This window comes from Eleutherodactylus coqui, chromosome 1 (genome assembly GCF_035609145.1).
Source record: "Eleutherodactylus coqui strain aEleCoq1 chromosome 1, aEleCoq1.hap1, whole genome shotgun sequence".
NCBI lineage: Eukaryota > Metazoa > Chordata > Amphibia > Anura > Eleutherodactylidae > Eleutherodactylus > Eleutherodactylus coqui.
In genome coordinates, this window is record NC_089837.1 from 218,000,755 (window position 1) to 218,017,430 (window position 16,676).

Genomic DNA, 16,676 nt, shown 5'->3' on the forward strand with positions numbered 1-16,676 from the left:
CTCAACAAAGAAACCAAACGGTGGTGTGCAGAGTGCCTACGCCACTTTTTGTTATCGTAGGGGGTTTTGTGTGTGTGCCACTTATTGGGTCTGCTGCATGTACCTAAAAGAATGCATTAAAAGGGTTTTTAAGGGTTAGAAAAACATGTCTGCTTTTTTTCCAAACCAACAATTACCACACCTGTCCAAAGGGTGTGACTGGTCTTGCAGTTCAACCTCATTAATTTCACTAGGATACAGACATGAACAGACATGGCACGTCTCTGCAAGAAATCATTCATGCTTTTCTAATCCTGAAAACCTCTTGAATGATATAGAATGGACCAATATATGATATAAAAATTATCCTTGTTTTTCATCACATTATTAAATGCCACTAGTATAATGATTGGCTCGTGTTTGTTCAAAATGCTAGCATCTCACAACAACTGACCCAATTTAGCCACCTTAAATGCTTTCTGTCCTCTTATAGTCATATGTATGAAGCCAGATACTGACTGTTTATAAATGTTATGCTCTTAGTAACATGTATTTCCTTTACTTATAGCCCACAGATGGCTGATAGTGAAGGTACTGTCCAGTTTGATGGAGATGGATATGCACTGGTCGGTCGCCCTGTTCGTTGGAACCCTAATATTTCCACAATAATGTTCAAATTTAAAACATTTGCCTCGAATGCCTTGCTTATGTACCTAGCAACAAATGACTTGGTAAGAAAAAATGAGTGAAAACATATAAAAGATCTCTGAAGTTTTGTATACTCTGACATATCTTTACTAGTGCTCAGTTTGGCGATTGTGGGCCATCTGCTAGATTTTACAAATATCTGAAAGTGTGAATATAAAATATCTTTGCTATTAAAAAACTGTCCTTTCATACTTTTAGCACAATTGGTTACATCAACCTAGTATATTAAATGTCACCGGATTGGAACTTTACATTTACTATTTACATAGCATTGACTTATTTGAGTCTATTGGAGAAACAATTTCTAGAAGGACCCTAAATATACCAAAGGGGCACTTCTGTATATAGAAAACAGAGACCAACAATACAGTCACTGAGCATTCCTAGCTAAAACAGCTTGATGTAGCCAGTGTTAGAACAACAAGTTATAAATGTATATTTGTGACTGTAGTGAACTTGACTTGTTTTATTTGCATTTATACTATATCGGTTCTATTTGTATTTGCTTTTGTAACATTGATTTGTGTATTCTTTGTAAAAAAAAAATCAATTTATTACATATTTCACTGAGATATTAAAATTCATTTTTCATAAATCATTTTTACAGCCAGTGTCAGACATTCCCTATTAATATGCTGTATGTTTTCATTCACTCCGGAGGAGAATTTGTTATGCGAAACAACTGTGAAAGATATATGTGTTGCAGTTATACTACTTTGCTATTCATTTTTTAACAGAAAGATTTCATGAGTGTCGAGCTGAGTGATGGGCGTATAAAAGTTAGCTATGATCTGGGATCGGGGACGGCCTCTGCAGTTAGCAACAAGAATCATAATGATGGGAAATGGAAATCGTTCACCCTGTCTAGAATACAGAAACAAGGTATGTAGGAGTGCATTATAGCATTTCTTCATGTGGAGTCTATTTGTAGATGCTGCATCCCTAATAGAGAAGACAAGAAGAAAAAAAGTTCTACTAAAAAAGTGTCAAATATCATTTACAACCAAATTATTTTTTGAGATGTATGCAATCAACATCTATGTAGAAATATAATATCAAGAGCCATTTTAATAAAACAAGCCATTCTTATTTATTTTGGTTCAGTACTTTCAAAGTTCTTTAACTATGACAATCAGAACTCTGATATCTTCATAGTTATGTTAGGTAAGGGACAAGAAAGCGCCATTTCCAAAACTCAGAGTTGACCATGGTTTACCCATAGAAAGGTGGAGAAGACCAATTATACTCCTGCAACCTGAAAGAAATGGAAAAAATGCTACCATTGGGGCTACAATTCTTCTACTGACCTCTGTCGCTTGTCAGTACCTTTCTCTATTGGCCCCATGTAGTTCTACTAGGCCTTAGTGATGTTGTGTCCATAGAGGTGAAACATCACATGAGTGCATTATGCAATTGCTTCAATAGAATGATAACCCAGGGATTTATAGTAAAATATAGCACTGGTGACAACTACCAGCAAAAGGACTGAAGAAGAATTTCAGTGGTATAGTATAAAGTCTTTTCAATTTTACAATCTAGAGACATTATTTCTTCCAATGATAGTGTAATTGTAGGTGGATTATAGTTGCATATTTATAAAATTTCCAGTAACATAGTATGCAAGGTCCAAAAAAGACATATGTTGATCCTGTTCAGCCTATTACTTCCTGATGTTGATCCAGAGGAAGGCAAATAAAAACCCAATGAGGTAGTAGTCAATTTTCCCATTTAAAGGCAAAATTCCTTCCTGACTCGATTAGCAATGATTTAATTCTTGTTGCCTTTTTTCTGGTCAATCAGTTATTATTTTTGTTCTACTAATTCGTATCATTTTTATTTGCCAGCCAATTTCTCAATTGTGGACATAGATACAAGTGAAGAGGAAAAGATAACTACTACATCAACAGGAAGTAACTTTGGCCTTAACCTAAAGGCTGATGAGAAGATCTATTTTGGTGGTCTTCCTGGACTGAGCAGCCTAAGGTAACGTCTACAGTTTGCAGTCATTTAATCTGGGAGTCCATTGTAAACACCCCTTTCTAAATTCTCTATTAAAGCATCTAGAATACTCGTGACACAAGGACCTCCATAGAAAACTTGTATTTATTTTGTTTTCTTTTTATTGATGCTTGCAAGAAGACTATGAAAAAGACTATGTAAGATATAGTCAAGTTCTGCATGTTTTCCTTCAGACTCATATTTAAATAGCAGTCTGCCTACAGTGCTGCAGGAAATCTATGCGCTATATAAATGAGAAACTGCAAAAATACATAGATATTGATACTAGTTTTAATAAATTGGTTAATTGCACTTTTCTATGTAACTTAGCTGATTTATTCATGCGGAGAGTGTGCCTTGATATCACAATGGGATTGCAAGTCAACTTCTTACAATATAAAAAGTAACCGCCCTAGAACAAAGTTATCTCTGCTTCATTTGTACATTCTTTCTTCTTTCTGAAATCTTAACCCTTACCAATCCACTGTCTGACGTCTGAAGACCTTATGATTTAAGACTGTACAGCTCCAATGTTGGAAGACGTCCGCCGGAGTTCTCTTACTGTATATTGCCAGCCTCTATGCTGTAAGAGCCTATACAACGTGTCACTTCATGCAGTACTGGCTTTAGCCAGCAGATAGCGCCGTTGTATAACAGCAGAAAAAGAGTAAGCCCCCTAGGAAAACTATAATACAAATTGGATTGGAAAGGGTTAATCTTTCAGTGTAGAATGCTCACCTCACATTTGCCTATTTATATCTATAGCACAATCACCAAAAGTATATTTAGGAAATCATAAACCCAACTTTTTTTTTAAATATACTTTGTACTGTAATTCAGTCCCTCAACCAGCTGCTGGGAATTTTAGGATTATAGATATATTTATCCCTGAAAGATGGGATGACCTTCCGATATCTGAATCATATTATCCTTTGGTGAAATACATGCTAAGTATTCACTGCACGCATGGAGGACCTACATGAATGTGTTAGTAAATATAAAATCTCTGCCCCATCTGCTGACCTTGGGGATGGATTTCCAATATAAAATGTTACTAAGTTGAAACACTTCTTCTCCTGACTTATACAAGCAGTATTTATAGTATATAAAGTTTACAACTTTTTTTTTATCCGCGGAGACTTGTAGCCAGTACTGCTGACTCGCCCAGTCTGTGGACTGCAGACTAATGAGATTTCAGTTCTTAGTGCTTGAGTGTCTTGTTTTTGGCCTTGTAACATCGATAATAGAATCACTGTAAGAGTTGAAATGCTATTTTATTGAAAATAATTGAGTATATTTTTTTCTTTTATTAAACTTCAGTCCCAGCATAAAAGCAAGGTAATAACTAAAATTTCTATGTATATCATGCTTGCCGATAAGGTGCATGTGCTTGATAATGAAGGTTTTTAGAGAAGTTTTGGTTAGACATTGTAACAAAGTAGAACTGAATTTCCCTTTACTACTATGAAAAAGTATACAAAGCTTACCTCTTAGTTGTGCTTCACGCTGACCCATGTGCATGTCTGGAGTGTGCGTTTTTCTTCCAGCTATTTCATACAGCTGTGAACTGCTTGCTGAGTTTGTTTTGCGAGTGATGTTACTGAATAACAAAGCCAGCATCCATATCCTTCTATACTTAGAGCACCGGCTGCAATTTATACACAGTAGGACAAAGACCAATTACTTTAAAACTTGGGCAACAAATTTGCAAAGCCGCTCAGACCCATATAAATTAGAGATTGAAGAAACGAGAAATGAACAGCAAGAATAAACTTACATGTCAACTGTAAGAAATGATGCTCTGGGCAATGTTTGGCTAGTTATAAAAAATGGATAGTTTCCTTTCATGAATGATCCATCATCCCTGCATAAAGCTGCCTAGGAGGTCTAAAACATCAGTGTAAGCATGTTTACTTATAAAAGTAGCCTACCAATAGACTCATTCATATAACACCTGAATACCTTAGTAGCACAGTAGTTAGAAAAACCTTTCACAATGTTTTATAAAAATCTCTCTGCCATTCTTTGCTCTTGCCAGTAAGTTTTGAAAATATAAGATTGATAGTAGAGAAGCAATATTATGTCATAAAGTCAGTATAATGAGGATCATCATGGCAGTGGAATGCAAAAGCCTTACTGTGGGATAGGGAAATTTTGCAGAATACATTTCCTTGAACGGGTAAAAAGGTAATATAAGAGCATAACTGGGTTGTGTGTTCTTATGATAAGGCTGAATGCACACGGGCGGAAATTCTGCGGTGAGATTTCACGCAGATTCCGCTGTTGCACACTGCCATAGGATTGCATTGGTTTATGCAATCCTATGAGGACAGACGAGATTTTGATCGCAGAAACAAAATTGCAGCATGTCCTATGTCAGCGCAAGCCCCGCACAAGCTGGCACAGCAACGTTATTGCATATGCAGCTGTGCGCCAGCCGGCACATCTGCAGAGCAGAACAAAGACGCTGGACAGGTAAACTGCGGGTCACTGCAGGGGCACAGGGTTGTATCCCGCTGTGGAAATCTCGCAGTCTGAATCTGACCTGGCCGTCTGCATTCACCATAATATACAGTAATAAATGGCTGCATGATCAAACAAAGCATGTCTTGGAGAAGTTTTCATACTGTATGGAAGGAGAGCTTTACATATATTTTTATTTGTGGCATTGAGTTTATAATAGTTTGTTAATTACAGTAGCAGATATTCCATATGTGCAACTTGTGAAGTTACAAAAGGGCCCTGCTTGCAAGAAAAGAAATAGCGCCTAAGGCAGGTTTCACAAGGGTTACGTCATACTGCAATTTGACAGGCAGCTTATCAATCCACCCCACAGGGATGGCTTGATAGGCAGTCTCTCAAGGCAGCTCTGGGGCCTTTCAGAAGGCCCCCGGCTGCCATGACACCTGCATGGTTCCGGGGATTTAAATGCCGCTGTCAGAACTGACTGTGGAATTTAAAGGGTTAATAGCCGATCGCGGCTATTGCCCGTGGGTGTCAGCTGTAATAAACAGCTGACACCCGCGCTGTATGAAGAGAGGTCGCCCCGCGACCTCTCTGCATACATACCCCAACGCTCCAGGACCTAAATGTACGTCCTGGAGCAGGAAGGGGTTAAATAGCAGTGTGGAAATCTGAAGCTGGCTGGAATGCTGCGTCAGCAAATAAAGGTACAGGGGTTCAGTTTAACAATTTAGATGGATGTTTGGAACAATGGCAAAGTGTAAATAGTAGGGAAATTTTGAAAATTTCACCCATTCTCCAGAAACCCCTGTAAGTCATGCCCCTTGTTTTATCTGTTTTATGTAGGATTTCTTAAAAATGCATATAACATATATCTCTGTATGCCCTGTATGTCAACTACAATTTTGATTTAGAAGAATATGCAGGCGGTGATTGCAGATGTCATAGTTATTATCTCATTACACGGACAATGGCGACAGTCCTGGATACTTTAACTATTCCATCTGTTTCCAGGAATGGTTTGCATTGCATCCGACAAACACCCATACCTGCAGGGAATAATTTAATAATTGACTGACTCCAAAATGCTTTTTACGCTAGAAACATCTGCAGTGCCCAATATTGCACAAGACATTGGGGAATCAAGAACAGTTGTGGTAGAATATTTGAAGTGGTAAATAAAAAAGGAAAAATATTTTACAGTATAGTCGTACAAACATATGGCAGGGAATGCAAATACAATCAACTAAGAATGAATTCATAATATTTACATAAAGTATTATACAGAACTCAAATTAATAAACCTAAACGTGTATTTCAAGCATATTTCTAGAATGGTGACTTTGATATGATCAGATGACCTCTCCATATGTAATTCAACACTTTGTAAATAGCATACATTATAATTATAAACGTTATCTCATACTGGTCTTGTTTTACAGCTTTCTTATAATAATATTAATAATAAACTTTATTTGTATAGCGCCAACATATTTTGCAGCGGTTACATAGACAGGGGGAATACAGAAAGACCAAAAATACAAAAATTACAGAACCACGGTTACATGGTAATCAGTTGATGGAAACAATAGGGGTGAGGGTCCGGCTCCAACGAGCTTACATGCTACAGATAGCGGGGTGATACAGAAGGTAAAGGGCTGGAGATGTGCACGGTATGCCGAGGTGGAGAGTGTGGGATGCTATACACACAGACAATGGTCAGACATTTAGCCGTGTGACGGCAGAAATGGTATGACTGCAGGAGCGGTTTATGATGGCTAGCAGGGATTGCAGTCAGTAGGTCAGGGAGCTTGTTATCAGGCGGAGTACAGAGGGGTTTGTTTAGGGAATGCGGTATGCCTCCCTGAAGAGGTGCGTTTTTAGAGCACGCCTGAAGTTCTGCGAGTCCTGGATTGCTCGGGTGGCCTTTGGTAGTGTGTTCCAGAGGACCGGTGCTGCTCTGGAGAAGTCTTGGAGGCGGGAATGAGAAGTTCGAATTAAAGGGGCGCTCAGTCTGGTTTTGTTAGCAGAGCAAGTTATTTCCTGATGGATGTCATCAATTTTCTTTTTAAAGTAAGCAGCCAACTCTACAGCACTGAGATCCGTCACTGGGGGCTACGATTTAGGGCTGAGAAGGGAGTGAAAAGTATCAAAGAGACATTTAGGGTTGTGTGATAGTGAGGAGACTAGAAAGGTGAAATAGACTTGTTTGGCGTGGTGGAGGGCGAGGTTGTAGGTTCTGAGCATGAATTTGTAGTGGAGGAAGTCTGCGGATGTTTGCGACTTTCTCCACAGCTGTTCAGCACTTCTAGAGCACCGCCGGATGAAGCGTGTTTGAGGCGTGAGCCAGGGTTGTCGCGTTCTACATTGGATGGCTTGGGTTATGGGGGGCGCCGCTTCATCCAGGGCATGTTTGAGAGTGGTGTTGTAGTGAGCGGCAGCCAGGTTGGGGCAGGCGATGAGAGATAGGGAACAGATAGGACTGTAGGGATTCAGCAAAGTCCTGGGTGTGAATGGCCTTAAGGTTCCTGTAGGTAAGGTAGGTAGGTGGGTCTGGAGAGATGATAGGGAGCGTGACAGAGAAAGAGAGGAGGTTATGGTATGAGAGCGGGAGAGGGAAGTTAGTGAAGTTGGAAGAAGAGCAGAGATGGAGGAAGTGTTGCCATCCCTATGAGTGGGAGAAGCAGTGAGTTGAGAGAGACCAAGGGAGGAGGTGAGCGAAAGAAGCTGAGAGGCAGATGGGGAGATGGGGTCATCGGTGGGGATGTTAAAATCACCTAAGATGAGGGTTGGAATTTCGCAGGATAGGAAGTGGGGGAGCCAGTTGCATTCACAACTCTGCTGGTGGCTATTGGAAGCAGAGAGCAAGCTTGTAAGAGAAAGCTTTATGTAAATATTAAGATTGCAAAGAGAGATTTCAGCTCTGGAGCTTACAGAATTGTGGACTGGACTCTAATACAAGCTTTTACTCATGATCAGTAGCTAATAACTAAATCATGTAACAGTGCCTGTTTTCTCCATCTGGATAGAGTACCCTCTCTCGCCTTAGATTTTTGCTGATGCGATGCGGGTTGGAAATATCCAGGGAATAGCGCTATTATTCGTTGTATGTATATATGTGTATAGTGCCTAGAGCACGGGTTCTTCTAAAGTCCTGTATTTACTCAAGTATAAGCCGAGTTTTTCAGCACTTTTTGTTATGCTGAAAAAGCCCCCCTCGGCTCATACTCGAGTGAGGTAAAAAAAAATAAAAATGCAATACTCACCTCCCAGCCAGCGTCTGTGCCCCCGGCGCTATGGTCTGCCTGGCGGTGCGGCAAGCTGCTTGAGAATTCTCCCCGCTGTCATCTCCCTGCTCAACTTTGAATCCCCCCACCGTCAGCGCTGTGTAAGTAAGCACTGGGATTGGATCGAGCGCCAGCCAATTACAGCCAGCGCTCGATTATTCACAGCAATTCAGTGAATGATATCACTGAATGGCTGATATTGGTTTATCGAGCGCCAGCTGTGATTGGCTGGCACTTGATCCAATCACAGTGCTTACTTGCTGATGGCGGGGGAATTCAAAGCCAAGCAGAGAAATGACAATAGGGAGAATTCTCAAGCAGCTTGCTGCATCGCTGGGCAGACCATCGCGCCAGGGGCACAGACATCGGCTGGGAGGTGAGTTTTGCGTTTTTGTTTTTTTTACCCAGTGTATACTCGAACATAGCTCTTCTTATATTCGAGTCAATAAGTTTTACCAGTTTTTTGTGGTAAAATGTATTGACTCGGCTAATACTCAAGTATATACAGTATTTAAATAAAAGTTGTATTTTATTTCAGATATTTACCCGCTTTTTGAGTGAATCTAGAAAACCTTTATTCAGTGATTTCTAACATTTAGTACTGTTTAACTTTTTGCATGTTCTTGTTCAAAATGGAGTTTGATTGTGTACCCATACATGGATAAATTGATCAAATCTGTAGTTTCTAATTGTTTCAAATTACCATTACAAGCAGACTTGTAATTAGAATTAGATATAGTTTCAAATATGTTTGTAAAATAAAGGTGGATCAAGCCAACACTTGTGCTTATAACAGATGCTGAATAGAGATGAGCGAACACGTTCGGCCCCGCCCCTTTTTCGCCCGAACACCGAACTTTGCGAACACTTCAGTGTTCGGGCGAAAAAGTTCGGGGGCCGCCGTGGCAGCACGGGGGGGTGCGGCGGGGAGTGGGGGGGAGAGGGAGAGAGAGAGGGCTCCCCCCTGTTCCCCGCTACTGCCGCCCGCGCCGCCGCGCATCTCCCCGCCCCCCGGCGGCACCCGGACCTTTACGCGCGAACACTGCAGTGTTCGGCAAAGCCGGTGTCCGGGTGCGGATGTGTCCGTAACGGACATGTTCGCTCATCTCTAATGCTGAACAAATTGTGTAGTTATTAGAGATGAGCGAGCACCAAAATGCTCGGGTGCTCGTTACTCGGAACGAACTTTTCGTGATGCTCGAGGGTTCGTTTCGAATAACGAACCCCATTGAAATCAATGGGCGACCCGAGCATTTTTGTATTTCGCCGATGCTCGCTAAGGTTTTCATGTGTGAAAATCTGGGCAATTCAAGAAAGTGATGGGAACGACACAGCAACGGATAGGGCAGGCGAGGGGCTACGTGTTGGGCTGCATCTCAAGTTCACGGGTCCCACTATTAAGCCACAATAGCGGCAAGAGTGGGCCCCCCCCTCCCAAAAACTTTTACTTCTGAAAAGCCCTCATTAGCATGGCATACCTTTGCTAAGCACCACACTAGCTACAACAAAGCACAATCACTGCCTGGATGACACTCCGCTGCCACTTCTCCTGGGTTACATGCTGACCAACCGCCCCCCCTCCCCCCCCCACAGCGCACACCAAAGTGTCCCTGCGCAACCTTCAGCTGCCCTAATGCCACACCACCCTCATGTCTTTTTAGAAGTGCGTCTGCCATGAGGAGGAACCGCAGGCACACACTGCAGAGGGGTTGGCACGGCTAGGCAGCGACCCTCTTTAAAAGGGGTGGGGCGATAGCCCACAATGCTGTACAGAAGCAATGAGAAATAGAATCCTGTGCCACCGCCATCAGGAGCTGCACACGTGGGCAAAGCAATGGGGAACCTATGTGCCACACACTATTCATTCTGTCAAGGTGTCTGCATGCCCCAGTCAGACTGGTAATATGTACCTTAACAGTAACCGCGTTGGTGGTAATGTGGTGGTGACTGCGGACCTAGTAGCGCGGTTTTATTTTGTCGGTTTTCGGAATGTGGCCAGGATTAAGTGGGCCGTGGCGGGGGGATGTTTTTGAGGCACTACGTGTCCTCTCCACGTGTCCGTGGTTATATGCACCTTAACAGTAACCGGGTTGGTGGTAATGTGGTGGTGACTGCGGATCTAGTAGCGCGGTTTTATTTTGTTGGTTTTCGGAATGTGGCCAGGATTAAGTGGGCCGTGGCGGGGGGATGGTGGGGGGGCTCTCTTGTAGTGTCGGTAAAGGTGAAATTCTTGGACTGCCACCAGACGAACCAATGCAAAGGCATTTGCCAAGAATGTTTTCCCTGTTGGAGGAGGAGGGGGATGTTTTTGAGGCACTACGTGTCCTCTCCACGTGTCCGTGGTTATATGCAGCTTAACAGTAACCGCGTTGGTGGGAAATGGCCTCGCCGCCATCATGTCTTTGGGAAGCCTCTGTTTCCACACCCCAGAGACATACCATTAGCAGCGGTATAGGCAGAGCCCAGAATTCGTAACATTTCAGCCGTAGCATTAGGACAGGCCCCACTAACATATCACTAGCAGCATTATAGCGGGAGCGCAGTCTTCGTTCCATGTCAGCAATAGTAGCACTCAAGACAGGCCCCAGTAACAATTCCGAAGCAGCAGTATAGCGGGAGCGCAGTCTTCGTTCCATGTCAGTAATAGTAGCACTCAAGACAGGCCCCAGTAACAATTCCGAAGCAGCAGTATAGCGGGAGCGCAGTCTTCGTTCCATGTCAGTAATAGTAGCACTCAAGACAGGCCCCAGTAACAATTCCGAAGCAGCAGTATAGCGGGAGCGCAGTCTTCGTTCCATGTCAGTAATAGTAGCACTCAAGACAGGCCCCAGTAACAATTCCGAAGCAGCAGTATAGCGGGAGCGCAGTCTTCGTTCCATGTCAGTAATAGTAGCACTCAAGACAGGCCCCAGGAACAATTCCGAAGCAGCAGTTCAGTGGGAGCACAGTCTTAGTTCCATTTCAGTAGCTGCAGTATAGCCAAGGCCCAAGTTACATTTATGTAGCTAAAGTGTAGGCCAACCCCACACACACTTCTGTACCATGAGTGCAGGCGAAGAACATACAAATTGCTATGATTACACTGTAGGTGAGGGCCCCAAAAAATTGGTGTACCAACAGTACTAATGTACCTCAGTAAAAATTGGCCATGCCCAACCAAGATGGCAGGTGAAACCCATTAATCGCTTTGGTTAATGTGGCTTAAGTGGTAACTAGGCCTGGAGGCAGCCCAGTTTAACGAAAAATTGGTTCAAGTTAAAGTTTCAACGCTTTTAAGAGCATTGAAACATATAAAAATTGTTTCGAAAAATTAGATGAGTGAGCCTTGTGGCCCTAAGAAAAATTGCCCGTTCAGCGTGATTACGTGAGGTTTCAGGAGGAGGAGCAGGAGGAGGAGGAGGAATATTAGACACAGATTGATGAAGCAGAAATGTCCCCGTTTTGGATGGTGAGAGAGAACATAGCTTCCATCCGCGGGTGCAGCCTACGTATTGCTTAGGTATCGCTGCTGTCCGCTGGTGGAGAAGAGAAGTCTGGGGAAATCCAGGCTTTGTTCATCTTGATGAGTGTTAGCCTGTCGGCACTGTCGGTTGACAGGCGGGTACGCTTATCTGTGATGATTCCCCCAGCCGCACTAAACACCCTCTCCGACAAGACGCTAGCCGCAGGACAAGCAAACACCTCCAGGGCATACAGCGCTAGTTCAGGCCACGTGTCCAGCTTCGACACCCAGTAGTTGTAGGTGGCAGAGGCGTCACGGAGGACGGTCGTGCGATCCGCTACGTACTCCCTCACCATCCTTTTACAGTGCTCCCGCCGACTCAGCCTTGACTGGGGAGCGGTGACACAGTCTTGGTGGGGAGCCATAAAGCTGTCCAGGCCCTTAAAGACTGTTGCACTGCCTGGGCTGTACATGCTGCTCGATCTCCGCACCTCCCCTGCTACCTGGCCCTCGGAACTGCGCCTTCTGCCACTACCGCTGTCGGATGGGAATTTTACCATCAGCTTGTCCGCCAGGGTCCTGTGGTATAGCAACACTCTCGAACCCCTTTCCTCTTCGGGAATGAGACTGGGAAGGTTCTCCTTATAGCGTGGGTCGAGCAGTGTGTACACCCAGTAATCCGTAGTGGCCAGAATGCGTGCAACGCGAGGGTCACGAGAAAGGCATCCTAACATGAAGTCAGCCATGTGTGCCAGGTTACCCGTACGCAACACATGGCTGTCTTCACTAGGAAGATCACTTTCAGGATCCTCCTCCTCCTCCTCCTCCTCATCCTCCTCAGGCCATACACGCTGAAAGGATGACAGGCAAGCAGCAGGGGCACCGTCAGCAGTGGGCCAAGCTGTCTCTTCCCCCTCCTCCTCATCCTCCTCATGCTCCTCCTCCTCCTGAATGCGCTGAGATATAGACAGGAGGGTGCTCTGACTATCCAGCGACATACTGTCTTCCCCCGCATCCGTTTCCGAGCGCAAAGCGGCTGCCTTTATGGTTTGCAGGGAACTTCTCAAGATGCATAGCAGAGGAATGGTGACGCTAATGATTGCAGCATCGCCGCTCACCACCTGGGTAGACTGCTCAAAGTTTCCAAGGACCTGGCAGATGTCTGCCAACCAGGCCCACTCTTCTGAAAAGAATTGAGGAGGCTGACTCCCACTGCGCCGCCCATGTTGGAGTTGGTATTCCACGATAGCTCTACGCTGCTCATAGAGCCTGGCCAACATGTGGAGCGTAGAGTTCCACCATGTGGGCACGTCGCACAGCAGTCGGTGCACTGGCAGATTAAAGCGATGTTGCAGGGTGCGCAGGGTGGCAGCGTCCGTGTGGGACTTGCGGAAATGTGCGCAGAGCCGGCGCACCTTTACGAGCAGGTCTGACAAGCGTGGGTAGCTTTTCAGAAAGCGCTGAACCACCAAATTAAAGACGTGGGCCAGGCATGGCACGTGCGTGAGGCTGCCGAGCTGCAGAGCCGCCACCAGGTTACGGCCGTTGTCACACACGACCATGCCCGGTTGGAGGCTCAGCGGCACAAGCCAACGGTCGGTCTGCTCTGTCAGACCCTGCAGCAGTTCGTGGGCCGTGTGCCTCCTATCTCCTAAGCTGAGTAGTTTCAGCACGGCCTGCTGACGCTTGCCCACCGCTGTGCTGCCACGCCGCGCGACACCGACTGCTGGCGACGTCCTGCTGCTGCTGACACATCTAGATTGCGAGACAGAGGTTGAGGAGGAGGAGGAGGGTGCTTTAGTGGAGGAAGCATACACCGCCGAACATACCAGCACCGAGCTGGGGCCCGCAATTCTGGGGGTGGGTAGGACGTGAGCGGTCCCAGGCTCTGACTCTGTCCCAGCCTCCACTAAATTCACCCAATGTGCCGTCAGGGAGATGTAGTGGCCCTGCCCGCCTGTGCTTGTCCACGTGTCCGTAGTTAAGTGGACCTTGCCACTAACCGCATTGGTGAGGGCGCGTACAATGTTGCGGGAGACATGGTCGTGCAGGGCTGGGACGGCACATCGGGAAAAGTAGTGGCGACTGGGAACTGAGTAGCACGGGGCCGCCGCCGCCATCATAGCTTTGAAAGCCTCCGTTTCCACAACCCTATACGGCAGCATCTCAAGGCTGATAAATTTGGCGATGTGGACGGTAAACGATTGAGCGTGCGGGTGCGTGGCGGCGTACTTGCGCTTGCGCTCCAACACTTGCGCTAGCGACGGCTGGACTGTGCGGTGCGAGACATTGGTGGATGGGGCCGAGGACAGCAGAGGTGAGGGTGTGGGTGCAGGCCATGAGACGGTTGTGCCTGTGTCCTGAGAGGGGGGTTGTATCTCAGTGGCAGGTTGGGGCACAGGGGGAGAGGCAGCGGTGCAAACCGGAGGCGGTGAACGGCCTTCGTCCCACCTTGTGGGGTGCTTGGCCATCATATGTCTGCGCATGCTGGTGGTGGTGAGGCTGTTGGTGGTGGCTCCCCGGCTGATCTTGGCGCGACAAAGGTTGCACACCACTGTTCGTCGGTCCTCAGGCGTCTCTGTGAAAAACTGCCAGACCTTTGAGCACCTCGGCCTCTGCAGGGTGGCATGGCGCGAGGGGGCGCTTTGGGAAACAGTTGGTGGATTATTCTGTCTGGCCCTGCCTCTACCCCTGGACACCGCACTGCCTCTTGCAACCTGCCCTGCTGCTGCCTCCCCCTCTGAAGACCTGTCCTGAGTAGGCGTTGCACACCAGGTGGGGTCAGTCACCTCATCGTCCAGCTGCTCTTCCTCCGAATCCTCTGTGCGCTCCTCCCTCGCACTTACTGCCCTTACTACTACCTCACTGCAAGACAACTGTGTCTCATCGTCATCGTCCTCCTCACCCACTGAAAGGTCTTGAGACAGTTGGCAGAAGTCCCCAGCCTCATCCCCCGGACCCCGGGAACTTTCCAATGGTTGGGCATCAGTGACGATAAACTCCTCTGGTGGGAGAGGAACCACTGCTGCCCAATCTGAGCAGGGGCCCGAGAACAGTTCCTGAGAGTCTTCCCGCTCCTGAGCATGTGTCATTGTAGTGGAGTGAGGAGGCTGGGAGGAAGGAGGAGCAGCAGACAGAGGATTCGGATTTGCAGCACTGGACGGCGCAGAACTCTGGGTGGATGATAGCTTGCTGGAAGCACTTTCTGCCATCCAGGACAGGACCTGCTCACACTGCTCATTTTCTAATAATGGTCTCCAGCGTGGACCCATTAATTGTGCGATGAATGTGGGGACGCCAGAAACGTGCCTCTCTCCTAATCGCGCAGCAGTCGGCTGCGACACACCTGGATCAGGAGCTCGGCCTGTGCCCACACCCTCACTTGGGCCTACGCGTCCTCGGCCGCGTCCACGTCCTCTAGCCCTACCCCTACCCCTACCCCTCAGCATGCTGTATTACCAGTGATTTCACAGACAGGAAATAAATTGGCGCAAGCCTGCAGGCCAAATAGAATTTTTTCCCTGCTTTTTACAAGGAACACCCACACTGCGTGTATTCAATGAATACTAAGTTTAATAACTGTGTTGTGGCCCTGCCAATTTGTCCCAGAACTGCAGTGATGCAAAGTAATTCGCTACCTACAGCAGATCAGGGATTTCCCATGCAGGAAAAAAATTGCCGCACGCCTGCGGTAAAACGTAGCTGACTGCGTCTGATTTTTTCTGAACGTTCAGCGCACAGCACACACGTACACAGAGCCCTGAGTACTGTAAGAGGCAGGCCAAATAGAATTTTTTCCCTGCTTTTTACAAGGAACACCCACACTGCGTGTATTCAATGAATACTAAGTTTAATAACTGTGTTGTGCCCTGCCAATTTGTCCCAGAACTGCAGTGATGCAAAGTAATTCGCTACCTACAGCAGATCAGGGATTTCCCATGCAGGAAAAAAATTGCCGCACGCCTGCGGTAAAACGTAGCTGACTGCGTCTGATTTTTTCTGAACGTTCAGCGCACAGCACACACGTACACAGAGCCCTGAGTACTGTAAGAGGCAGGCCAAATAGAATTTTTTCCCTGCTTTTTACAAGGAACACCCACACTGCGTGTATTCAATGAATACTAAGTTTAATAACTGTGTTGTGGCCCTGCCAATTTGTCCCAGAACTGCAGTGATGCAAAGTAATTCGCTACCTACAGCAGATCAGGGATTTCCCATGCAGGAAAAAAATTGCCACACGCCTGCGGTAAAACGTAGCTGACTGCGTCTGATTTTTTCTGAACGTTCAGCGCACAGCACACACGTACACAGAGCCCTGAGTACTGTAAGAGGCAGGCCAAATAGAATTTTTTCCCTGCTTTTTACAAGGAACACCCACACTGCGTGTATTCAATGAATACTAAGTTTAATAACTGTGTTGTGGCCCTGCCAATTTGTCCCAGAACTGCAGTGATGCAAAGTAATTCGCTACCTACAGCAGATCAGGGATTTCCCATGCAGGAAAAAAATTGCCGCACGCCTGCGGTAAAACGTAGCTGACTGCGTCTGATTTTTTCTGAACGTTCAGCGCACAGCACACACGTACACAGAGCCCTGAGTACTGTAAGAGGCAGGCCAAATAGAATTTTTTCCCTGCTTTTACAAGGAACACCCACACTGCGTGTATTCAATGAATAATGTATGTCTTCTGGCCCTGCCTACACAATTCTATCCCTGTAGTATTAATGCCGGGTGCAATGCTCTGCACAGCCGGTTTTGAGAGAAAAAAAAAAAAATGCAACACTGCTAACAGCAGCCTG

General features: G+C 45.9%; 1 protein-coding gene across 7 annotated transcripts in view; it reads left to right on the forward strand.

Annotated features, from left to right (window-relative positions):
• The window catches only part of LAMA2 (laminin subunit alpha 2), an 834,596-nt gene that overhangs the window by 732,309 nt on the left and 85,611 nt on the right, over positions 1-16,676 (forward strand). For 4 of the 7 annotated variants that reach the window (XM_066605535.1, XM_066605537.1, XM_066605538.1 and 1 more), the window contains 4 exons: positions 548-710; positions 1,425-1,569; positions 2,532-2,670; positions 4,006-4,023. In XM_066605535.1, the coding sequence (XP_066461632.1) occupies positions 548-710; positions 1,425-1,569; positions 2,532-2,670; positions 4,006-4,023 (465 nt within the window). The remainder of the gene's footprint in view (positions 1-547; positions 711-1,424; positions 1,570-2,531; positions 2,671-4,005; positions 4,024-16,676) is intronic. The other 3 variants (XM_066605536.1, XM_066605542.1, XM_066605540.1) reach the window with 1 other exon arrangement.